Source organism: Durio zibethinus, chromosome 11 (genome assembly GCF_047325235.1).
Source record: "Durio zibethinus cultivar Kanyao isolate XHJ-2024 chromosome 11, ASM4732523v1, whole genome shotgun sequence".
Classification (NCBI taxonomy): domain Eukaryota; kingdom Viridiplantae; phylum Streptophyta; class Magnoliopsida; order Malvales; family Malvaceae; genus Durio; species Durio zibethinus.
Window position 1 is genome coordinate 27,316,961 of NC_143172.1, and position 23,697 is coordinate 27,340,657.

Here is a 23,697-nt window from a genome sequence, read left to right on the forward strand (position 1 = left end):
ACAGTACGCTGCCGGTTCACCCCCTCTAAAGAGCCTTAGAGATTTTAGAGCTATGCTACCAGTAACCATTATAATGTTTGAAATGGAGACACTTTTCTTAGCACAAGAGTTCTACTCGATCATGGCCCTATACATGGGTGGCTCATGACAACCTAAGCCCCGGTCATGGCCCTATACAAGGTTGGCTCATGACATCCTCCCTCACCTATTCTATCGACGTCATCGTTGACTTGCTGGCTTGAAACTCTTCGATCTTCCTGTTGAATCTCTGGAGGTCGTGCTCTCTTTCCTAGCTAGTTTCTTCTAGTCCTAATCCCTCTCACTTCACTAAGTATTCCCGAATAAGTCTTCGAGATATCTTGGTTTTCCTGTCGGCTAAGATCTCTTCAACTCAACGCTCTGAGGGTAGCTTCATGGTGATGGCGACTCTAGTTGGCTCTTTTCAGCTAGCATCTGTAGGGTCAGTATGAAAAGGTTTCAGGTTGCTCACATGAAATACTGGGTGCACCTTCATCTACTTTGGTGGGTCGAGTTTGTAAGAAGCATTCCCCACCTTGAAAAGGATCTTCACTAGACTCTCATATTTATGTACCAGTCTACAATCTCTCTTTCTCAAAAACTTGGTTTATTCAAGAACTAATCGAACAAAAATCAAATCATTGACTTGGAATTGTTGAGCCCTGCGACCTTTGTCTGCCCATTTCTTTATTCGCTTCGATGCTTTCTCCAAGTAGGCTTGTGCGATCTCCGTGTTTTGTTTCCACTCCTTGTCGAGGTTGAAGGCTCTCAGATTTTTCCCTTCATATTATTCCAAGAAAGTGTGGGGTAACCTTGGTGACTGTCCCGTGACCACCTCAAATGGGCTCTTGCTGGTGGAAGAGCTTTTATTGGAATTAAAGCAGAGTTAAGCAATGTCTAATAACGAAGGTTAGTTCTTCTGATTGGCTTGAATAAAATGCCTCAAATATTCTTCTAGCAATCCATTGAACCGTTCCGTTTGGCCGTCGGTTTGAGGGTGGTAGCTTGAGAAGATGTTGAGTTGGGATCTTAATATCTTGAAAAGTTCTCTCCAGAAAGATCCCGTGAATCTCGGATCTCTATCGCTGACAATATTTTGAGGGAGGCCCTAGTATTTGACATGTTTAAACAATAGTCGAGCTGTTCTTCTACTGTACAATACTTGTGAGCGGGAATGAATGTGGCATACTTAGAGAACCGATCAATCACTACCAAAATGGCTCTAAGATCACCAACCTTGGGTAGGCTTGAAATGAAATCGAGAGAGATGCTTTCCCATGGTCTGACGGGTACCAATAGTGGTTCAAGCAAGCCTGCAAGTTTTCTCTTTTCAACTTTGTCTTGTTGGTAAATGAGGCAGGTTTTTGTATAGTCCATTACATCTTATCGTATCTGAGATCAATAGTACCCATGTTTCAATAACATCAAAGTACGTTGCCAACCTGAATGACCCGCTCATGGGGTGTCATGACATTCCCTCATCAGCATCTGTCTCAGACCTCTTGCCCTTGGTACAAACAATCAAGGCCCCTTGATCCATAATACCCCATTTTCTTGTCAGAAGTACTTGGACTTTCCCTCTTCCACTAGTTTCATGATGGCATTGGCCTGCGGGTCTTTCCCTAAATGATCCTCAATCAACTTGCAAACGTTTGTCGTGGTTCTACTAGCATCCATTGGGGTAATTCTTTTAAGGGTCGCTAATCCTACTCTCCTGCTCAATGCATCGATCACTTGATTGGTTTTTCCAGCGGTGTGCTCAAAGTAAAAGTCGAACTCCGCTAAGAATTCCTGCCATCTAGCCTGTTTCACTGTAAGCCTTGGTTGGGTGAGGAAATGGCTAACAGCTGCATTGTCTGTCTTCACGACAAAGTGTGAACCCAACAAATAATGTCGCCAAGCCTTCAAGCAGTGAACTACCGCCAGGAGCTCTTTTCTTAGGTCGTATACTTCCTCTCAGCTTCACTTACCTTCCTACTTTCAAATGCTATCGGGTGATGTTATTGTAAAAACACTCCTCCAATAGCAAAATCAGATGCATCTGTTTAAACTTCGAAAGGCTTTTCAATATCAAAGAGAGCTAAGATGGGATCCTTCATAATAGCATTCTTCAATCCCTCAAAGGCCTCTTGGCACTCACTCGTCCAACACCATTTATGCTCCTTCTTCAACAGCTCCGTGAAAATCGTGGTCTTACGAGAGTACCCTTTCACAAACCTTCTATAATAGTTGGTCAGTCCAAAAAACGAACGGAGTTCACTAACATTCTTTGGTGTTGTCCACTCCTTGATGGCCCTAACCTTTTCCATGTCCATTCGAATATGGTCACGTTCAACAATGTGATCGAGAAAATGGATTTGGGTTTGAGCAAATACACACTTCTTTTTTTTTTACGTATAACTGGTGGTCCTGTAACCTTCGAAACACCTGGCGTAGGTGTTCTTGATGTTCTTCCAGGGTTGAGCTATATACCACTATGTCGTCTAAATAGATGACTACAAATTTGTCTAGGTAGTTATGGAACACCTGATTCATCAACGTACAAAATATGGCAGGAGCATTGGTCAGTCCAAAAGGCATAACAAGAAATTTAAATACACCATACCGTGTTACACAAGTGGTCTTTGGCTCATCTCTCTCAACGATTCTGATCTGATGGTAGCCAGATCTCAAGTCCAATTTGGAGAAGTACTTGGCTCGACTCAATTGATCAAACAAATCTACTATAAGAGGGATGGGATATTTATTTTTCACGGTGACTTTATTCAGGGCCCTGTAGTCAACACATAATCGTAAACTCCCATCATGCTTCTTCTGAAATAGCACTAGTACTCCGAAAAGGACCTTTGATGGTCTAATAAACCCGGCTTGTAGAAGCTCATCTAACTGTTTCCTTAGTTCGACCAACTCTGGCGGGGCCATACGATAAGGGGCTTTAGCAAGGAGTTTCATTCCTGGGAGGAGTTCAATTTCATGGTCCACTGTTCGTCGATGGGGTAGAACCTTAGGCAACATCTCTGGCATCACCTCTTCGAATTCTTCCAACACTTTTGCCATGCCATCGGGTATCGATTCCACTCCCGACCCTTCTTTGTAGATCGGCATGGCCACAAAGGAGGGTTCCCCTCTCTTTACCCCTTTTTTGAACTGTAAAGCTGAAATCATTTTCTTCCCACTCTTTGGTAAGATATTGGCCAACACCACACATGGGTGTTCCCCTAAAAACAACAAGCAGCTAGCGACGGAGATAGGGATCACCTGAGCTAACATCATGAAGTCCAATCCGAAGACGACATCAAAGTCATCCATGGGGGAAACTGTAAAGTCTACCTTCCCTTCCCATGGCCCCAATTTGGTTGTCACACTTTTGGAGCTTCCATTGATCGTAAAGAGTGGTGAATTGACTGCCTTCATTCGTCCACAGTCTTTGTTAACCTGGAGACCACACCTTTTTGCTTCTTCTGGTGTGATGAAAGTATCGGTTGCACCCGTATCTACCATGGCCTTGATGGCCTTCCCATTGATCACTAAGTTCACATACATTAGGCCTCTACTCTGTTCTTTCTTTATCGTGTTTAGTTGGGTGCGGAGGGCATTGAGGAACCTTATTGAACCCATCCTGGCTAGTTTCTCTTCAACTTCTTCGACGCTCTCTGGCACTTTTATGGACTCTTGAGACGAGGTCCTTAAAGCATTAAGGGCTCCTCTGTGTGGGCATTCGGCCACCCGATGCGACCCCTTGCAAAAGAAGCAAGCTAGCAGTTGCCTAGGCTTGAAAATCACTGCGTTGCTTGTCTTGGGTTGGGTGCTATCTCGACCAAAGGACCTCCTGTCTGGTCCCCCACTGAAGGGTCGGTCCAACCTGGTCATCTTTTCCCCATTCCCAAAGTTGAAGCTACTGCCAGCTGATGGAAGATTTTTTCATTTTAAGGAGCCATCATTATAATCGTGGAGACGTTCAGCTGCAGCCATGGCCGTGGCCATGTCTTGCACTTTTTGTCTTTGTAGTTCTGTCTTGACCCAAGGCTTGAGGCCCTCAAGAAAATAAAACATCTTGTCTTTTTCGGACATGTCTCGAATATCCAACATCATGGTAGAAAAACTCCTTACAAACTCTCGCACTGTTCCTGTTTGCACCAATTTTTGAAGTCTTTTTCGAGCCATATACTCCACATTCTCAAGAAAAAATTGGTTCTTCAGTTCTTGTTTCAGGTTCATCCAAGTTTTAATCAGACATTCGTCATTGACAAACTTGGAGCGCCACTATAGCTTAGCATCCCCTATGAGGTACGTCGATGCCATTGCTACCTTGTCTTCCTCTGAATCCGTGTGTACGGCTCGAAATTACTGCTTCATGTCAAATAAAAAATTTTTAAGCTCCTTAGCATCCCTTGCCCCTTCATAGCATCGTGACTTCGGCACCTTGGGTCTTTTTGCCCTTTCCACTGAGCTCGAACCCGATCTGGCCACAACCATTTGTAATATGCTCACCTGTGCTCTGAGCTCTTCAAACTCCTTTTGAAGAATATTCAAGGCATCTCTAGCCTCCTCGCTCACATTGTGAAGAGTATCGGACAACTCCCGCTGGATTGTCTCGATCTCTCTCACTCGATCTTTAGTCGCCATGTGAGTTTTCATTGCGACCACCGCGGTCTCAAGTTCCTCAATTCTTTATTGGTAATTGGGTCCACCACTTGTGGCCATCTCTTCTATTTTCTAGCACTTCTCAACCGTGCTCTGATATCACGTGTCATGGACTAAGCTTTCTTTCAATAAGCAATAGACCGTACGGCACTTGAATGGACGCTTCCACCCGCTCATATTGTGAAGAGTATCGGACAACTCCCGCTGGGTTGTCTCGATCTCCCTCACTCGATCTTTAGTCGCCATGTGAGTTTTCATTGCGGCCACCGCGGTCTCAAGTTCCTCAATTCTTTATTGATAATTGGGTCCACCACTTGTGGCCATCTTTTCTATTTTCTAGCACTTTTCAACCGTGCTCTGATATCACGTGTCACGGACTAAGCTTTCTCTCAATAAGCAATAAACCGTGCGGCACTTGAATGGACGCTTCCACTCAAGTCAGCCTTCAATGGTTCGATATCTGAACAAATAATCATAAGCCATGCTTAGTCCCAAGCATTCACAAAAAGACACATTATATCGAGATCAATCTCAAGCACACACAAGAAAGCATATTCACATCGAGAAAAAAAAAACACATCGAGGTAACATTCGGGACATTCAATCGGGGTGAATTTTATTATAATCGAAAATTATACATCGAGACTTCTCAGCCCGACAGTACGCTACCGACTCACCCTCCCTAAAGAGCCTTAGATAGCAACCGGTGAGATAACCCGACAGTACGCTACCGACTCACCCTCTCTAAAAAGCCTTAGAGATTTTAGAGCTATGCTACCAGTAACCATTACAATATTTGAAATAGGGACACTTTCCTAGCACAAGAGTTCTACCCGGTCATGGCCCTATACATGGGTGGCTCATAACAACCTAAGCCCCGGTCATGGCCCTATACAAGGTTGGCTCATGACACTAGATGTGCCTTATATAAGTCATAAGTAGCCTATAAGCCAACGGGTTACTCAGGAGGCAATAACTAGGCTGAGGGGCTTAGCCCATGAGTTAAATGTCAATCAACGTGTTACAGGTCGAGACTTAAGCTTCGACTCGTGCGACTCCGGGACCCGAACATTCATTCTTCCGGCGTCTCAGATCAGCCTACCTACCACGGTTCACACGATTTTGTCCTACAAAAAGCGTCTCACAAAAAAGATATGGTGTGAACCTTTTTATATCCCAGTGACCCTCCTATTATATTCGATGTGGGATTCATGACTTTTCCTTAGGTCCGTGACATTCTCCCTCACCCAATCTCGTGATGCTCTCATCACGGAGGCTGGCCACCCTGCCTACCTCCTTCTCTCGAGGTACTTGACGTGGATCGAACGATTTAGGGTTGATTCTGATACTACTTGTCAAAAGTTGAGACTTAAGTTTCGACTCGCGTGGCTCCGAGACCCGGACATTCACCGTTTCGGTGTCTCAAATCGGCCTATCTATCATGGTTCATATGCTTGTAAAGTATTGTCCACTCTGATCTTCCGATCTCATAATTTTATCTTACAAAAAGTACTTGTGTAAAATTTTTTATATCTCAATTACCCTTCTTTCGATGTGAAATTCAAAGCTTTTTCGGAGGTCCGTGACACAACGCCTGTGATTCAAAGAAGGAAAGACACGGCGCATCGTATTATTGGGACCCTGCTTTGAAGACGACGGATATTCTGGAAGGCGGACAAGTGAGAACCTAAACTGAATGGGCCTGTTAAAACTTGGGTTTCGGAATCAACACTTGCATTTGCTTCACTTCGTTCCCAAATCTTTCAATGCCTCAAAATCAACGTTTTGGGTACAAAATCGGACCAACGATAAGGGTACCAAACTCTCGGCTTTATCTGATACTCTCAGAAGTAATCTGGTAATAGCCAAGGCTCTGGGTACTGAAGCAGTAGCTATAGCAGAACCGACAAAAATGGTCAAAGCTATCAGGGTTCATGAATTGGGTGGACCTGAGGTCTTTCTTTCCCTTTCTAATGCTTGATTACTTTGCTCTTGTAATTTGTATATGTTTTGATTGAATAGTTATTTGGGTAAATAAAAATCTATGCTTTTGTCGATTTCATGCTTAGCCACTTTCAGTTTTGCCCTTTCTTTTATTTAATTTTGATTGAATTGTTCTGGGTTTTTAGAAAGTCAACTTTTTATAAAGCCGGATCATAATCCTATTGTTCATGTTCTTATATTTTTATAGGAGCTGTTTAGATTGGAGTGTTTACAGCTATGATTTGCTTGAATTGATTTCTTGACATTAGCTTACAACTATCTTGTTTTTCATAGCCAACCCATTTGTAAGCCATTTTTACTTGTACTCAATTGATGTTGATGATAGGTCCTTAAATGGGAGGATGTGGAACTTGAGGAACCCAAAGAGGGTGAGATACGTATTAAAAACAAAGCTATTGGACTCAATTTCATCGATGTCTATTTCCGCAAAGGAGTTTATAAGGCTGCTACCATGCCCTTCACCCCAGGTTTGTTTAAATTATCTCTAAGTTTAAAAGTAGAACAAGTTTTACATTATGGAAAGTGAAAAACTTTCCTGGATGATATGATATTTGATGTGTTTTGCTGACTAGATAGTGGGTTGTGTCAAAGTCTAGTATCAAGAAAGTCAATTCAGTCTTTTCTCATTGATCATTGTCTAAATACTACTCCTTTGACCATTTTGTCATCTTCAATTTTAGGGGTACTTTCATTGGACAAATTATGTGAATACCTAGAACTTCTGGAAAAATAGGGGAGTTAGATTTTAACAAGAGAGTCGCTTAGAAGTTTGTGAATTCAACTAAATTACTCTTATGGTAAATTATTGATACTTATTTCTATATCATACATTTCATTGTGTAATTTTAGCACTCATCTTACTTTACCATAGTTGTCAAAGTTTTATATGTTAGATCTTCAAGATAATGATCAGCACGATCAAATATATTCCATCTTTAAACCCGTTCTTATGTCTATCTTTTCTTTTTATTTTTGTGGATAAATGAAGGTCTTATGACTAACATAACCAGTGGCACTTTAGATCTCAGATGCAATCTGTATAAACTTGACATTAAAATCTGAATGAAGTAATTCTTTCTTGGTTCTTTTCAATAAGTGTTCCGTGTCTGCTTTTCCTTGAATGACTTGAATGTCCTGAAGTTTGTAGCACACTGAACTCAAATGGGATGAGAAATCATTATGTATTAGTTTTAGTTGTTGGCTAAAATTAATATGAAAGGCTTTCTGTGTTTTTGGATGCACAGGATGCATTGATATGGTGGTTTTCAATCCACTCCTGAATTGGTTGTGGGAGTTTTGTTTTTTATCACATATTAGCGATCGCCATGTATTAGGAAAAAGGCTATGTTTATTGTGTTAATATACATCTTTGCCAATGATAGTCATCGCAGAAATCATTTGCTTACCTTCTTTAATTACAGGTATGGAGGCTGTTGGAGAGGTGACAGCTGTGGGACCTGGACTAACCGACAGGAAGATTGGAGATGTTGTAGCTTATGCTGGTGGTCCTATGGGTTCATATGCCGAGGAGCAGATTCTTCCAGCGGACAAAGTTGTTCCGGTTCCTCCTTCTATTGACCCTGTTATTGCTGCATCCATCTTGCTGAAGGGTATGACCACCCAGTTTCTAGTACGTCGTTGCTTCAAGGTAGGTTGCATGGATACAAGTTGTTTCATAATTATAATCATAATATAGGTTTGGTGTCTTGGTTTTTTTTGTTTTCTTTCTCTTTATCCTGGCATTAATGCTCATTTGCTGATCTTATTTTAATTGAGAAACAGACTCTTAATTATATTAACAAAAGTTGTAATACAATGTCATGTAATACAGGTTGAATCTGGTCACACAGTTCTTGTTCATGCTGCAGCTGGCGGGGTTGGATCTTTATTATGCCAGTGGGCACATGCCCTTGGTGCCACTGTTGTTGGAACTGTCTCAACCAAAGAGAAGGCAGTTCAAGCAAAGGAAGATGGATGTCACCATGTCATAATTTATAAGGAAGAGGATTTTGTTTCCCGTGTCAATGAGATAACATCAGGCAAGGGGGTTGAAGTGGTATATGATTCTGTGGGGAAAGATACCTTTCAGGTAATGGCTGTTCTGTTTCCTTATTCTACTCATAATTGAATGGAATAGATCTCCATATTATAAGGTGTGCATTTGAACTTCTATTGGTACTTTGGAATGATGTCCTATCATCTAATTAGTTCTTTGCTTCTTATGTTCTTTCCTGCTGCAGACGATACACCTTACTTTAGAATGAATCTATATTATTGAACTTAAGCCATTAAAGAATTTAGGAAATCAACGAAAGGGCCAAATGATATGCGTAATTTCTGCAAACTTTGTGGACTGAAAATTTTAGTTTTTTTTGCACGGAGCCAGGTTTCTTTTTTGCACTCTTTAAACTTTGTTATGAAAGCATTCCTACTAAAAGTTATTTTTCTTAGGGCTCCTTGGCATGTTTAAAGCCTCGTGGGTATATGGTGAGTTTTGGGCAGTCTTCTGGTATACCAGATCCAGTTCCATTGCCTGCACTTGGAGCAAAATCTTTGTTCTTGACTAGGCCTTCCATGATGCAATACACATCAACTCGGGATGAGCTGCTGGAAACTGCAGGGGAGGTGTTTGCAAATGTTGCATCAGGCATTTTGCGGGTGCGTGTGAATCACCAGTACCCTTTGTCCCAAGCAGCACAGGCACATGAAGACCTTGAGAATCGTAGAACAGCTGGATCAGTTGTGCTTATTCCATGAGGCATCAGAAGAAATCTCTATTATATTCTAATTTGTCTATGAACTCTGTTTGCATGAAAAATAAGTTAGTTTATTGTAACATGTGTGGTTATGTGAGAACTTCAACTCCAGATATGACACTGTATGTTTGAAGGTTTGAAACTGATGTCCTCTTTGAGGAACTGTTATATACCTCACCTTATTTATGGTTGCTGCATTTCCCAAGAATCTCTTCGGAACTGATCTATGTGGTATTTGTAACCTAAGGTGCAGAGGTTTAGCCATTTGGGGCAATTGGGTTAAATACTTAAAATCTTAAGTCTATGCGGTGGCACACTTGATAATGGAATACTGTAATCTTTGAAAGGCCAAAAGGTTTTATGCTTTTGAATATACGTACGAAACATAAACTCTTACGGTTAAAAAAGAAAGTGAGTAAACGAATCCTATTTTCCTGTCATTTTCCTGTGGAAATTTATTAGCTCCTGGAAGAAAATGTGGCGTAGTTTAGCCATTTTTATTGACTTAGAACTTCTGGAGATGGAGAAAAAGTAAATTTGTTCATATATACCATCTAATTAAACCGAATTAAAAACTGAAACAAGCAGGAAATTTTATACCACTCCTAGAATTCCCATGTTTATTTAGTAAATAGTATCAATTTAACAATTTAGTAAGTAGTATCAATTTAACACAATGGGTAATGTACAATACTTGAATAACAGTTTTCTCGTTGGATAAAAATATTTAAGAGTTAAATTTATATAGTCAATGATAGAGCAGTGTTAAAGATAAGGACAATGCTGTATTTTCTCCAGATGATAAATTACTAGATAAGTATATACCTGGAACGGTGATTATGAGCAGAGATCAGATTGAATAGCCTTTTGGTTCCTATTCCTTGTGTTCATCCATAGAGGTAAGGCTTATGTTTTATGTATAGCTAAGTCGAAAGCCTGTCTGGTTTTTAAGAGAAAAAATCGTGGGTTTCTCCCTTTGGAGCTCGCAGAACATGGAGCGGTTGGCTGACAGGTTTATGGAAACTCCATCTAAAAAATCAAATTGGAAAACTCCATGGAAACATTTATTTCAATCTAAACCTCTCAGCTTAACCCAATTTCCCTCTTCTTCAGATGCATCTTCCTCCTTCAAATCCAGTAAGCACTATCAACTGATAATCTTTTGTAAATCCTTTCCTTCAATTCCTTCTTTATCTAAAAGATTGAACAACGTCAAATAAACAGGAGAAGATGTTTCGAGGACGGGTCATAACGAAAAGTTGAAAAAGAAAAGCAGCAATTTCGCATCCAGGATCATTGACCACGGTAACCATCTTCTTTGATTGTAATCAATGTAGAACAAATATACTATAAGGATTGTGCTGATGTTTAAGAATGTTGCAGTTAACATGGGGTCCAAGTTGTCTGAAACAGTGAAGGGAAAGCTGAGTTTAGGGGCAAGAATAATTCAAGAAGGAGGAAGGGATAATGTTTTCAAACAAATATTTGCCTTGAGAGAAGGAGAGGAGCTGCTAAAGGCTTCCCAATGCTATCTATCAACAACAAGCGGTCCTATTGCAGGACTCTTGTTTATCTCTACTGAAAAGGTTGCCTTCTGCAGTGAAAGATCAATCAATGTTACTTCTCCTGCCGGACAATTGATTGGAACAGTACCTTACAAGGTTAAACATTCTCCATTTTCTTTGTTTTACTTCAAATAAAAGTTCATAACAGTGAATTAATGCTGCAGGTTTTGATACCAATAAGGAAGATGAAAAGAGCTAACCAGAGTTGGAACGTAAACAATCCAGCACAAAAGTACATAGAAATAGTGACATGGGATGGTTTTGAGTTCTGGTTCATGGGTTTTTTAAGGTATGAGAAAGCCTTTAATAACATTCAAAAAGCCCTTTCTTTGGCCAGCTAAGTTCAGATTATTAAAAAGGGCTTTCATTCCTACTTGAAGATCGAAAAATCTCCAATTTTCCTTGGGAAAATTAACAGGTTAGGGAAATTAAGCTAAGGAGAAGTTTCTGATTATGCGAGTATACACATTTGTATTCACATTCTATCACAGAATAGTAAAGAAGAGTTTTCCTTTCTTTTTGTGCCGTCCAATGTTGACTGTGGATGATTTAAGAAAATTTTAGAAGAAAAGTTTGGACAGGCTCCATGTGCCCAAGAATGTGCCTAGGCACTGTCCAACACACAATATACCATCCGCCCATGTATTATTTTTTTTTTAATTAAGATTTATCACATCTGATCAAACATAACTAGTTAATATCGATTAATTTGTTAAAAATTGTATGTATTTCATTTATAAGATTAAGATTTGATTTTTGTTTTCAACAATTTTTTTAATGAATAATTTATGAGTTTAATATAAAATTTATGATATATCTTGATCCTGTAATACAATAATCTTTCTTCATTTAAATTTTTTAAAATCAAATGAAGAATATTTGAGAATATTAAGAAGTATTCCATCCAATTTTTCATATTATAACAACACTTATGTGATCTTGCAATATAATAATCTTTTCTCGCTTAAATTTTCAAATCAAATGATGAAACAGTTCACTTTATGAAATATTCAATTGTGTCATCCATATGTTATGAATTTTTAACCTCCAACCACACTCCACAGTTGAAAAATATAGACCATTGACGGATGGCATGGCAGATGTTGGGGTTCAGTCGTTCAGCATTAAGTAAATACCGGAAGCGGGTTCACTTAGATAAAAAAAACCTAGGCAGTGGGCCAAAGCTAACCATTGGTCCACTCCACGAGCCTTTGTAAAGTACTAGTAGACCAGGCGTTGGTTGACTGGACTAGAAGTGCAACAAAAGAATATTGTATGTATTTGTATCCTATGTAAGAGCATGTGGGGAACTAATAAATTTCAGCGCAATATTTAGTTCCTCATTTCTCATTACTCTGACTCTACCCTCTGGTGAAGTACTTTTTTACCCCCTCTATTTTTTTCACTAATAAAATTTGGTAAGAAAAGTAAATTATTAGTAATTTATAAAAATGATAAAAATAAATTCAAACTCAAATTAATTAAAATCAATATGATTGGAATTCATAATAAATTTAATATTAAAAATTAAAACTATAGAATTTTTATTTAAAATTTTGATTACCAATTTTCTTTTATCTCAAATTAAAATAATTTCCTTGTGAATTGAAAATCCAAAATTATCTTGAACCTCGTTTTAGCTTGCTTGCTTGCCACATCCAATAATTTGCTCCCTTTCATTGGGGGAAACGAATTGTAATCAAAGTCATAGTGGTGAATTTGAAAACGTTGTGCAAACAAGAACTGCATCCCCCAATACATAGTATTAGACGAAAATGCTCTGCTATTGGCAAAAAAAAAAAAAGAAGACAAAATTGCTCTGCTCAAATAAGCAATAAAATCATTCCATTAAACAAAAAATTTATAAATGAACAAATGATGCCAATTCAAAATACAAGTTATGTGTAGAATAATGAAATAATATAGGGGTGTAAATGAATAGAAGTTTTGATAAATTGTTCATAAACATGATCGGTTTTTAGTCGTTTATTAAAAATAACAAATGATTTTAAATAATATTTTTATATTTATTTATTAAATAAATCAAATATGAACAGAAGCTTGTTTCGTTCGTTTATATTCGTGAATAAATTTATTTAAAATTCGTTTAAAATTTATTTATTTATTATTTGTTTGTTATTCATTTATAATAATAATAACAAAATTATTTTTTTATTTTTTTATCTTAACCCTATTTTAAAATTCGTTTGTAATTTATTTGTTTAAATTTATTTGATTATAATTTATTTATTTTTCATAAATATATTTATTTATATATGTAAATGAATATGTTCATTTAATATTTACGAATGAACTCGTTTACAAATCGAACATGAATCAAATACGAATATTTTATTATTTAAATGAATCGAATTCAAATGAACAAATCAATTTTTTTACCAAATATGAACCGAACTTAAACAAATAAATTACATATATACATTCATTTATTTATATTTGTATTTGGTTTGTTTACAATCCTAAATGTGTAAGAATGATAATGCTAATAGAAATAGAAATAACTCTCTAGATTGCAATGCGAGAAGCATCCGAAATATAATTTAATTAATTTATGTATTTATGTAATTAATTTTTGGATTTGCTTTTTCGTAAAAAAATAAAAATTGAGGTAAAGAATGTAAAATAGTAAATTGGACCTAAACAGCTTTTCTTTTGGTGGGGGGAGAGATTCATGGAGGGGAAATAAAGCTCACGTGAGATACAACACGTCCGGCGCATTTAATCATAACCTTTCTGATCTCTCTCAATTCTCAAATGCTGCATTGCTTCCTTCCTTCCACTACTAACAGAAAATTCCCTTCACTCACTCTCTCCACACCTTCTTCCCTACCCAAACACCAGCTTCTCTTATATATTTCCTCTCTGCTTTCTTCATTTTTTATCCCAAATCTCATTTCAATCCAAACACTTAATTGCAGACAAGCTTTTGAGTTTAGATTCTTGAATCAGCTCTTCCACCCAACGTCAAATTTTATAATTTGATACCCAAAGGTACATTTTCCCCTCTCCCATATTTTATTCTTATTTCTGTTTTGATTTGTTACTTTGCTTTGCTGTTTGGTTCGCAAGCAATCGCGGGAAAGAAAAAAATAAGAGGAAGAAAATTTTAAGTAACTAGCTAGAGATTTTTGTACTCCGAATAATTAGTTCCATTCTAAAATTAGTAATGAACTCTACATGTTTCAGATTCAGCTCCATTAATTTTTTTTTTCTCTTTTCTTCTTTTGATCTTTGATCGGTGTTAAAGCTTCACTATCTTATTTAAGTATTTCTCAACCTTTTTTTTTTTTTTTATTTTCCTAAATTAGTAGTCGTAAATTGGAATCTTTTTCTTACAACACAGCCGCAATATTAATTTCATTACCATATTTAGAAATATGGTACTACGTATGTTCTTACATTTTCAGTCTTTCTCGGAAACCCTAACTCATCACTCCTCCATGCATCTTTATGTGTTCAAATTATTCTCTCAAACCAATTGTTTGATCCAACTTTTTTCTGTTTTCGGATTAATTCATGTTTTTTGTAATTTATTTATTTATTTGTAATTTGTAGATCTGAACGCATTGCATATCAATGGAGAAAAGGTGGCGTAAACTTGATGATGAAGCCGCAGCTGCTACGAAACTCACTGTAATCTGTCACTCTCTCTCTGTCTCATTTCATCGCACGCTTTTTCCTCCGCCTTCTGTTATTCCTTTGCTTTCTGTTACACTCCGATTCTCTTTGATTCTCTCTTCCCCCACACGGGCACGCATACTCAGGCGCCCTTATTCACACCAACTACACGCGTCATATATCAAAAGGGACGTTTTCAATTTGCCGCGAACAAGAGAAATCCTTCTGTCTACTACGCGCCCAACAAAAACGCGCATCGATACTCTACCTTACCTGCGTCGCTTTTTCATGTCTTTTTTTTTCATGAAAGCCTGTTTTCATGTACAAAAACTGATATCCAGATCGTATTTTTTTTATTATGATGTTAAGAGAGGAAGTTGGGACATGGGTAAGTGTGGGTACTGTTTGGAATGGCAGGAGATGATGTACTTGAAAAGGGAAGGGGGACAGTGCTCCGACGGCGACGCAATGAGGCTTTGTTTGGGCAGACAACTACTGCTGCCTTCTTCACCCGATTCTACCCTTGGTAAACTCAACCTTCTCTTTATGCACCATATCTGCCCTTTCTTCCTTTCTTTGTTTTTTTATGTTCCATTTATGGCCTTCTTTTTACTTCAAATTCACATTTTATGGTCTCCCTCTTCATTTTCTCCCACATGTCTGATCTTTATTTATTTATTTGATACAGACGCTGCAGCTCATATTAGAGTTGGGTCTTACTACGAACTTGATCACTCCAAGATTCCCATTAAAACCCCATACCAACTAAAGTTAGTTCGAGTTATCATGGTAACAAGCCCTCCCTCGAATGAATTAAAAGGATAAAGAAAGAAACACATTTGTTTTTCAGTTCGCGTTTTCAATCCTGGATTGGTGGTAACTGGTGTTGTTGTTGTTTGCCAGGTGAGCAAAAAGTCCAAGTGCAGCGTGTCATTAAGGTTTCCAAGCATGTATTCTCTCCGGGCACACTTCAGGAAGAGCAACCGAAGAAAACTGGAGGCAAAGATTTTACCCTTACTGGATGAACAGTATGCAATGGGATCGGAGCTAGCTGGAGATGTTTTATATCGTAGGATCCCACCACATGAAATTGCAGTGCAAAGGAATCAATGGGGCTTTTGGGTTGTGGATTATTCCGAGGAACAGAAAACAGGGAAGAGCCCAAGCCCAGCTATCATTACCAGCTATGTTAACGTGGTCTGTAAGAAAGGCTTGTGCTGGTCTGAACTGAAGTCCACAGGGATGGTCCAGTGGGGTCGGCGTAGGCAAGTTAGGTTTTTGGGTCACCACGTGGAGGAGACGCGGGAACGGAGTTTGTCAAGGAGTGTTAAAGGGCAAGAGGTAGAGAAGGGAAACAAAGACGATGAAGATGATGAAGGTGAGGAAGAAGAGAAAGAAAAAACCGTGAGTGATGACGAGAACACGGAGGCAGGCAGGATGAGCTCTAAGAGGAAGCTCCATGGACCAAGCTTCAGAACCCAGATGCCAAAGAAAATAAAGCATGAAGATCAACAAATTACTCTTTACAAGCCAACAAAGAGAAAAGAAATCAAGAACTCCATTGAAAGATGGTCTGTTCAGAGGTGAGCTGTAGTTATTTATTTCGTATAGCTTGTTGTATTAATTGCTTATAAAGCTAGTTTCTGATATTGATGAATGTATGTTATAAAGGTATAATTTAGCTGAGAAAAACATGTTGAAGATTATGAAGGAGAAGGGAGCACTGTTTGGGAACCCAATGCTCAGGCCAGCATTGAGAGCAGAGGCTAGGAAGCTGATTGGAGACACTGGTTTGTTGGATCATTTGCTGAAGCACATGGCTGGGAAGGTCGCTCCTGGAGGTGAAGAAAGATTCATGAGGCGGCATAATGCCGATGGGGCAATGGAGTATTGGTTGGAGAGTGCTGATTTAATGGATATCAGGAAGGATGCTGGGGTGCAGGATCCTTATTGGACTCCGCCTCCTGGTTGGAAGCTTGGTGATAACCCCACCCAGGATCCTGTTTGTGCCAGAGAGCTCAAGGAACTTAGGGAAGAGATAGCTAAACTGAAAAAGTATGGACCTTTCAGTCTTTTTAGTATTTTATAACACGGTTGCACAAATGTAATTTCTCCTTAGAAGTGATTTGTCCTCTACTGGTATTGGTCTTTATACGTGCCATATGATTCGAATTGCTTTCATTTCTGAATGTTCAAAAAGGGGAATGCTGGAGACCAAGAGTGAAGGAGATATTGCCCTAGTCACCACCCCAAATTCTTCTGTTGCAAGCCAAAACTTGGTTCATGATACCGCTATGTTACATCCATTGAAGGTAGATATTAAATCTTGAATTATTTTGTTTACCATCCCGTATATTCTTTTCTTAGCAATTTCTTGGATTGTTGCACAGGATAAGTACGTGAACTTGATGAATATGAAATCTAAACTAGAGGAGCAGCTGGCGGAAATTGCACAATCTTTGTGTACAATGGAGGTATTCATCAGGCAGTTTGGTTCCCCTGATTGAAGTTTATATATACTGTTACTTGAAAAAGCATTCTACATTATCTGATGATGACATGACATGAATGAATCATGCAGCAAGAGACGGGGAAGCTAAAATCTATAGTGGAAGATCCACTACTAATAATGGGATCAACGGCATCACCATTAGGCACTGAAAAAGAGGTAAATGAAATGGAGAAAAGTAACAAAACTGTACTGGTAATAGCAGATGAAGAAGAAAAAGATATTAACGCAGAAGGAAAGAACCAAGCAGTTCCGAGAAAAAGAAGAAACGCAGTGGCAACAACAGAGGACAAGGCAGCAAAAGTTGAAAGGCTAAAGAGTGGGTTCAGGATATGCAAACCACAGGGGACCTTCCTATGGCCAAACATGGCCTTGCCCCATCAGGTTGTTGTCCCAATCGATGACCTACTTGTGATCCCCCCTCCTCCCACTATCGGCTCTTCCACTACCACAGCGCCCCGCCTCGTCCCTAGCCCTCAAGAACATTGGCCTCAGCCAACTTCCACCATCAAACCATTGGCTGAGACGCGAAGTACTGCTGCTGTTAATTTCTCAGCCACGACTGTCAGCAGACACCCTCCTCCTATGCCTCCGGAGGACACCACCGCCCAATATGCAAATAATAGTATCATCTCCAACAAAACTAGTACGACTACCACCAAAACTACTCTCATCAATCTCAACGAAGTCCCTGGAAATCCCCATGACCTTGGATTTTGTGGGTCTTACAATCAAAGTCACACCTCACCGTGTCCTCTCACGTATCAGAGAAGACATCACAATTTGACAACCTCTGCTTCCATGCCACGAGTATGTTCCCGCAATATCCGTTTCACTAAAATTCGTTTATTTTGTGTATCTTAACAAAGCGTAAACTGACTTTTATGAACTCGAATTACCGCATTCTTGTACAGATGATACCTGCTAAGAAAGAGAACGAGATGAGTCAATGGGACGGAGGCAATCGCCAGCACCAAAGGGGATACTCCTCCTCACCCTCTTCTCATCGCATGTCAGTGGGAGCAGGAACTTGGTTGGCTCTGTCTACTCCTAGCTCTTCCATGGACAATATACCTAGAAGAGTCTAGAAGAACAGTCCTATTATTATCATCTACAATAAAACCTTTATACAGGGAATTTTTATTAAAAAAAATTTATATTGGAATTAGGGGAACTATATCAGTCTGACTGCGGGTTTTAACTTGTAGCCAAAATGTGGTGAAAATTTTCTTTGGGTACAAGGTACTCTAGCTAGCCTCCTGTTATGTCTATGTATAGCATAAAGATACAAGTACGAGAATAGGTGATCGATTGAACGGCTTTGGTTGAAATATATACATATATATATATATATATATATATAAAGGGCTCTTAAAGATCGAAGCAGTTTCAAAGATTCGAGCTTTGAAAGCGCTTCTCCAGTCCAACCCATTTGTCCCATAAGCTGCTCCACACCAAAGAAACTAAATGCGCTTTTGAGAGATAAGAGAAGGTATAAATTTGTGTGCAAAGAGGTGGGGCCGTTGGGAACCAGCAGCTGGCAGTAGTCAAAGACCTTTCGGACCATGCAATGGTTGCCTTCTGCTGATATCTTAGTTACGCTTCCGATTAAATCCAATGAGTATTTTGTTTTTTCAATAAAACTATTAAACTATGTCTCAGAATGGTTTGATTCAATATTCATAGATGTTAAATGAATAATTTTGAATTTTGATAATTTTGTATATGGAATCAAGAAATTTCATAACGATTATGCTAATTTTAATATGAAAATCCATTCATATATTCTGTTAATAAATTACTAAATTATTAATTTTAATGATCAAGATCTATACTTAATAGCTTCAAATAAAAGAATTCTAGCATGAAGGGAAAAAATTGATGTCAAAAAACGAATTTGTATTGAACGGAAAAGAAACTTGACGAAGATTTATATAATATCATGTAGAAAGGTACAAGGAAAGAAATACACAAACACAAAGCACTTGAGAAACTCAAATACAAGCATTTAGTGTCATAGCCATTCCTAACCAAATTAAAAGTGATACAGGAAATAATCACACCATTGTTATTTAGATAACAAACAATAATGGATCCATGTTTATTGTCCAAAGCTTTCTCTCACATTTTCTAAAGCCTGGCATATTGTAAATTGGAGCTGGGAACTTGAAAGTTAACGAAGTCAGATAATATTGCCACAAGCCTTTTTATATCCTCTGTTGTGTGTGCTGCAGTCAAAGTAACCCGTAACCTGAAAACAAAAAACAAAACCATTGAAAGGAACAATGGGGAAATTAAAGGATAAGAAAATGCCCATTGGTACAATTTCAATGCAAAACTATCAATGATGGAGATAATATTCTTGGCCTGAACCTAACTGATCTATAGCTCTTATATTGACCTCTTTCCAAGTTTGTAAATGTACATTTCTCTAAAATTATTGTTGGTGAGTAAACTTAATTAGTAATAATTAGGAAGAACATGGAGATAAAAAATAAGGACAAGGAAATGAAACCTTCCACTGTTGGGAGGAACTGCTGGGGGTCCGATTGCCACGACAAAGAAACCGGCTTCTAACAATACCCTAATTAATCAATAGCAATTGACACTGTTAGAAGCTGTATGGATAATGATAATTGGTGATAAAGAAAGAGGTTGATTAGAGAACAAACCGGGCCGCTTTGTAAGTTTTCTCTGTACTTCCTACTATAACGGATAGTATCTGACTTGTGACAGGGATTCCTGTTAGAGCTTGGAACTCTTGCATCCGTTTCCGAATTTCCATTCTTCGCCATGGTTCTTTTCTTGCCACTACCACCGAAGCTGATTCATATATTGTTTTCAACATAATCGGCAGCATAATATCAGTTGATCCCTTGCATAATATTTGATCATTTGTGCAACCCAATGTACTTATCGTTAAGGCAAAATCAAGGAGTTTTGAACTTTACCATATGACGCAGCAGTTAAGGGAATTGGTGCAATGGTTGAGAATATGAAAGAACGACCCCTTGATTGAAAGAATTGCTTCCAAATTTTGCTGTTCATGTAACATTCAGAGATAAAAAATTCGTATAAATTTTTTCCCATTATTTTAACTCTTGGTGTACTTGGAACATATACTGATGTTACCTGCATGTTATGAATCCTCCAAGAGAACCTGCTGCCTTACTCAGAGTGCCGATGCATATGTCAACATCGTTTTCACAGTTGAATTCCTCAGCTACTCCCCCACCATTTTTGCCCCAAACAAACGTCCCATGAGCCTGAAAAGTGAAAAGCTTTTAGCATGATTATTTTTTATCCTTGAGTCAACACAACAAGATCTTAGTCTATACACCAAATATGATATACCAACCTATTCTAATAATTTCCCTAAAGACTTGAATATTTAGAAGTACTTACATCATCAAGGACGAACAGAAATCCATGCTTCTTGCGAAGCTCAACCAGCTCAACCATGGGTGCAAAGTCTCCATCCATACTGAACAAGCTGTTAAAAGCAGAGAATATCAAATCTTGGTCCCCCATTTTCAAGATTAATTTATTTTAAATTTTGTCAGCTAAAACAGCAATGAAAAGTTAATATAGAATACCTATCTGTCACCACCACTTTTCTCTTCATTTTGCAATTTGTTCTGTGAAAGTAATTCATGTATGTGAAAGCTTGTTGAAATTAAAAAAAACCACAAAAAAAGGAGTATTGAAATGATAATGTTAAAAAAAGAATGAACGTACAAGAGAGCGTCGAGGTGAGACATGTCACAGTGTTTATACACAAAATATTCAATTCCTCCATGTCGTGCAGCGAGTTTAAGACCGTCAACAATCGATGCGTGGTTAAGTGAATCAGAAAATATGGCAAGTTTTTCTTCCTTAGTTGGCCTCCCTCCTGCAGACAACAACGGGGCAAGGCTTCCAAGTGCTACAATCACCGCCATATTGGCTTGAAACCCTGAAGGGCAAAGAAGACAGGCCTGGAACATGCATCTCAATGCCCCAAGCCAGTTATGTATATAGTTTATGATAGAAATTTCAATAATTTGAATATAAATGTTGAGAAAAGAATAAAGAATATAAAAAGACTATAAAAAAATACAATGAAAAAAAGAATTAAGTCAATTTTTTTATTGTATTTTTTATTATTAATTATTAATAATATTTATTATTTATTCTTAATTATTATTAATATTTTCTATTTTTATATGTTATTTTTTCTTGTTATTTTCTCTCCCAGATCCAAGCCATTGAAAAACCATGTTTTGTTTTCTTTTTCCTTAATAAAAATTATGAAGTGTATCAAATCCTTTGCTAAAAGTGTTCAAAAAAAAAAAAACCAATTTGTCCGATAAATAAAAATGTAAAAGCTAGCGCATATATATTCACATACATACCTTTTTATTCTTTAATTTGGCCAAGCTGGACTCTAGTGCTATGTGATAATCGGTGTATCCACAGATCAGTGGAGATCCCCTCGGCCCTGTTCCATGTTCCAATACCGCCTGAAAATAATAACAATAAAGCAACACATCAATTTTGTTTAATTTTACAAAAAAACAAAGGCAAAAAAATCAGTGATCATGATAGATACACACCTTGGCTGTAGCTTTTGCAATTGCCGGATGCCTACTCAAACCCAGGAAATCATTGCCAGCAAATAGAAGTAGCTTCCTGAATCGCTGCTGTGTCCAGCCTTCAGCATCTTCTAATTCATTTTTGCTGCAAATTTCGCCTTCTGCATGCAACAATCATATATGTAAGTACTCTCCAAAACAAAAACTCAACAATGCTTAGAATCGTTGTGAGATTTCTAAAATGAGATTTCTAATATATAATAACCTGTGTATTCCATAACTCAATAAGTCTTTGCTTTATAATTACGTATATAAATATTACATATTGTTATGATTGAATTAATATCACGAGTTAAGAGTCGTTGACTTAATGGGTGAATTGATAAAAATAAAAAAATAAAAATAAAAATTTATGTATTAATAAAGATATATTAGTATATTTTTTTCTTTTCATTTAAAATGGGATTTGAATTTACGTATTTTACAATTAAAATGATTTTGCCTATTTTTTCTTCTCTTTTAAATAACTGTAATATGTACTTAAGTTACTTTCATATTTTTCTCGTAATTTTTTTATTTGTCTGTCATTTGACATTTATTTAAATAAAAAAATTATTATTGTTTCACGCACATAGTTGATGTACGTAAATGACTAGTAACCTTAATTTTATTTGACAAATATACTATTAATATAGGGACTGATCGTTGGTGTAAAAATAATTAAATCATAGTAAAAATAGAAAATAAAGGATAAAAATATCATTTACTATGATTAATTAAAGGCACAAAGATGAAAAGAGCACTCAAATAAAAATTTAATAGTGATTTAAGCCTATAATATTTTATTACAATTAATTAAATTCTGAATCTTTTACTTTAAATCAATTGGGTCTTTAAATATTTATTTTTCTTTACCCAAATTTTTATACATTTATTTTCACTCAATTAACATTCAATTAGACAAAAATAATTGACAAATTTTCCTCTTAAAAAAACTCAATCGATAAAAATAAATATTTAAAAATTTAATTGATTGTAAAAAAATAACAAGAGCTTCAATGATTATTGAACTTTAATTTAAGGAGGTTTTTTTTTTTGCCCTTCAACCTTAATTAAATTATCTACACTTCAATTGAAAACATTTAGATAATATTTAATAGTTACGTAAGTTCTATTTGTCACATTATGTTTAATCGACATAATGGATGTGCCACATCATAGTAACATATATTTATGAATGTGAATATAGTAGTATAATTATGAATGTGAAGTCAATGGAGGAAAATGAGGTACCCTCAACCAATCGTTGAAAAAAAGTTTCAGGGATTGAGATTTGAACAGAGAGTCGATCCCAAGGCTGAATTCCCTGGAATGTCTCGTATTCGTCTTCGTCCAACTTGGGTGGAGCTGCCTCTTGTTCTTGTTTTACACTTGCCACACGCATTGGTCTCAGAGGCGTAAACAACCTGCCTGGCTCAAGCTTTAGAATTGCTTCTTCAATCAACAAATCCCATGAGCTCTTCCCCATTGTTAATTTCCCCATTTCAAATTCAAATCGTGTCTTTAATTTCGCAATGCGTTTGTAAAAGAGACAGGAAAGAGGAACTTTGTTTCAATTGCTCTAACGATATTCTTTAATTCTATCTATATTTAAAGTGATAGTCCCCTACCACATACATATTATTTTAATAATTGAAAATTCCAAAGCCACGTCCTTTAAATCCAACGTGATTTCTTTTCTATTTTGCACCACTCATGTTGGAATGTGATAGGATCCACTAGATATTATATATAAAAAACATGATAATTCTAAAATATATACATGATAAGTCTAAAATAATTCAGTGATAGGATGCACGTGAACTACTTTAAACCTGCCTAGTTGAAACTGTATGATAAGGCTTCATTTGATTGATTTTTTTTGTCAAAAGTTAAATAAATAAAATTAAAAAAATTAATTTATGTAAAAAAATGGAGCCAGTTCCATT

General features: G+C 37.3%; 4 protein-coding genes across 4 annotated transcripts; 3 read left to right on the top strand and 1 right to left on the bottom strand.

The window, feature by feature from the left end:
- The first annotated feature begins 6,221 nt into the window (after positions 1-6,221).
- Positions 6,222-9,619, top strand: LOC111290549 (uncharacterized). Its single transcript, XM_022881895.2, has 5 exons — positions 6,222-6,616; positions 6,992-7,133; positions 8,088-8,314; positions 8,498-8,755; positions 9,118-9,619. The coding sequence occupies exons 1-5, from the start codon at positions 6,359-6,361 to the stop codon at positions 9,421-9,423; spliced, it is 1,191 nt and encodes a 396-aa protein (XP_022737630.1). The 5' UTR covers positions 6,222-6,358; the 3' UTR covers positions 9,424-9,619.
- A 470-nt stretch (positions 9,620-10,089) lies between these two features.
- Positions 10,090-11,691, top strand: LOC111290551 (putative GEM-like protein 8). Its single transcript, XM_022881896.2, has 4 exons — positions 10,090-10,559; positions 10,647-10,727; positions 10,806-11,083; positions 11,152-11,691. Exons 1-4 carry the CDS (start codon positions 10,415-10,417, stop codon positions 11,326-11,328), a joined length of 681 nt encoding a protein of 226 aa, XP_022737631.2. The 5' UTR covers positions 10,090-10,414; the 3' UTR covers positions 11,329-11,691.
- A 3,170-nt stretch (positions 11,692-14,861) lies between these two features.
- LOC111290348 (protein DYAD-like) lies at positions 14,862-18,731 on the top strand. The gene is made up of 8 exons (XM_089768833.1): positions 14,862-15,152; positions 15,315-15,415; positions 15,530-16,209; positions 16,298-16,681; positions 16,827-16,938; positions 17,017-17,100; positions 17,208-17,945; positions 18,050-18,731. The coding sequence occupies exons 1-8, from the start codon at positions 14,915-14,917 to the stop codon at positions 18,221-18,223; spliced, it is 2,511 nt and encodes an 836-aa protein (XP_089624959.1). The 5' UTR covers positions 14,862-14,914; the 3' UTR covers positions 18,224-18,731.
- A 371-nt stretch (positions 18,732-19,102) lies between these two features.
- Positions 19,103-23,334, bottom strand: LOC111290504 (8-amino-7-oxononanoate synthase-like). The gene is made up of 11 exons (XM_022881841.2): positions 23,003-23,334; positions 21,731-21,870; positions 21,530-21,637; positions 20,874-21,112; positions 20,732-20,773; positions 20,541-20,628; positions 20,268-20,401; positions 20,087-20,175; positions 19,808-19,958; positions 19,651-19,719; positions 19,103-19,386 (listed from the first exon to the last, which is right to left on the bottom strand). The coding sequence occupies exons 1-11, from the start codon at positions 23,250-23,252 to the stop codon at positions 19,266-19,268; spliced, it is 1,431 nt and encodes a 476-aa protein (XP_022737576.1). The 5' UTR covers positions 23,253-23,334; the 3' UTR covers positions 19,103-19,265.
- Between the last annotated feature and the right edge of the window lie 363 nt (positions 23,335-23,697).

Excerpts from the sequence above, each read along its gene's own strand:
- LOC111290549 (XM_022881895.2), top strand. The coding sequence starts at position 6,359 with ATGGGCCTGTTAAAACTTGGGTTTCGGAATCAACACTTGCATTTGCTT. Across the intron at positions 6,617-6,991 it reads ATGAATTGGGTGGACCTGAG|GTCCTTAAATGGGAGGATGT; the intron begins GTCTTTCTTTCC and ends TGTTGATGATAG. Across the intron at positions 8,756-9,117 it reads TGGGGAAAGATACCTTTCAG|GGCTCCTTGGCATGTTTAAA; the intron begins GTAATGGCTGTT and ends TATTTTTCTTAG.
- LOC111290551 (XM_022881896.2), top strand. The coding sequence starts at position 10,415 with ATGGAGCGGTTGGCTGACAGGTTTATGGAAACTCCATCTAAAAAATCA. Across the intron at positions 10,560-10,646 it reads ATCTTCCTCCTTCAAATCCA|GAGAAGATGTTTCGAGGACG; the intron begins GTAAGCACTATC and ends TCAAATAAACAG. Across the intron at positions 11,084-11,151 it reads TTGGAACAGTACCTTACAAG|GTTTTGATACCAATAAGGAA; the intron begins GTTAAACATTCT and ends TTAATGCTGCAG.
- LOC111290348 (XM_089768833.1), top strand. The coding sequence starts at position 14,915 with ATGTCTTTTTTTTTCATGAAAGCCTGTTTTCATGTACAAAAACTGATA. Across the intron at positions 16,210-16,297 it reads GAAAGATGGTCTGTTCAGAG|GTATAATTTAGCTGAGAAAA; the intron begins GTGAGCTGTAGT and ends TATGTTATAAAG. Across the intron at positions 17,946-18,049 it reads CCTCTGCTTCCATGCCACGA|ATGATACCTGCTAAGAAAGA; the intron begins GTATGTTCCCGC and ends ATTCTTGTACAG.
- LOC111290504 (XM_022881841.2), bottom strand. The coding sequence starts at position 23,252 with ATGGGGAAATTAACAATGGGGAAGAGCTCATGGGATTTGTTGATTGAA. Across the intron at positions 21,113-21,529 it reads CCAAATTAAAGAATAAAAAG|GCCTGTCTTCTTTGCCCTTC; the intron begins GTATGTATGTGA and ends TGCATGTTCCAG. Across the intron at positions 19,387-19,650 it reads GTTCCTCCCAACAGTGGAAG|GTTACGGGTTACTTTGACTG; the intron begins GTTTCATTTCCT and ends TTTTGTTTTCAG.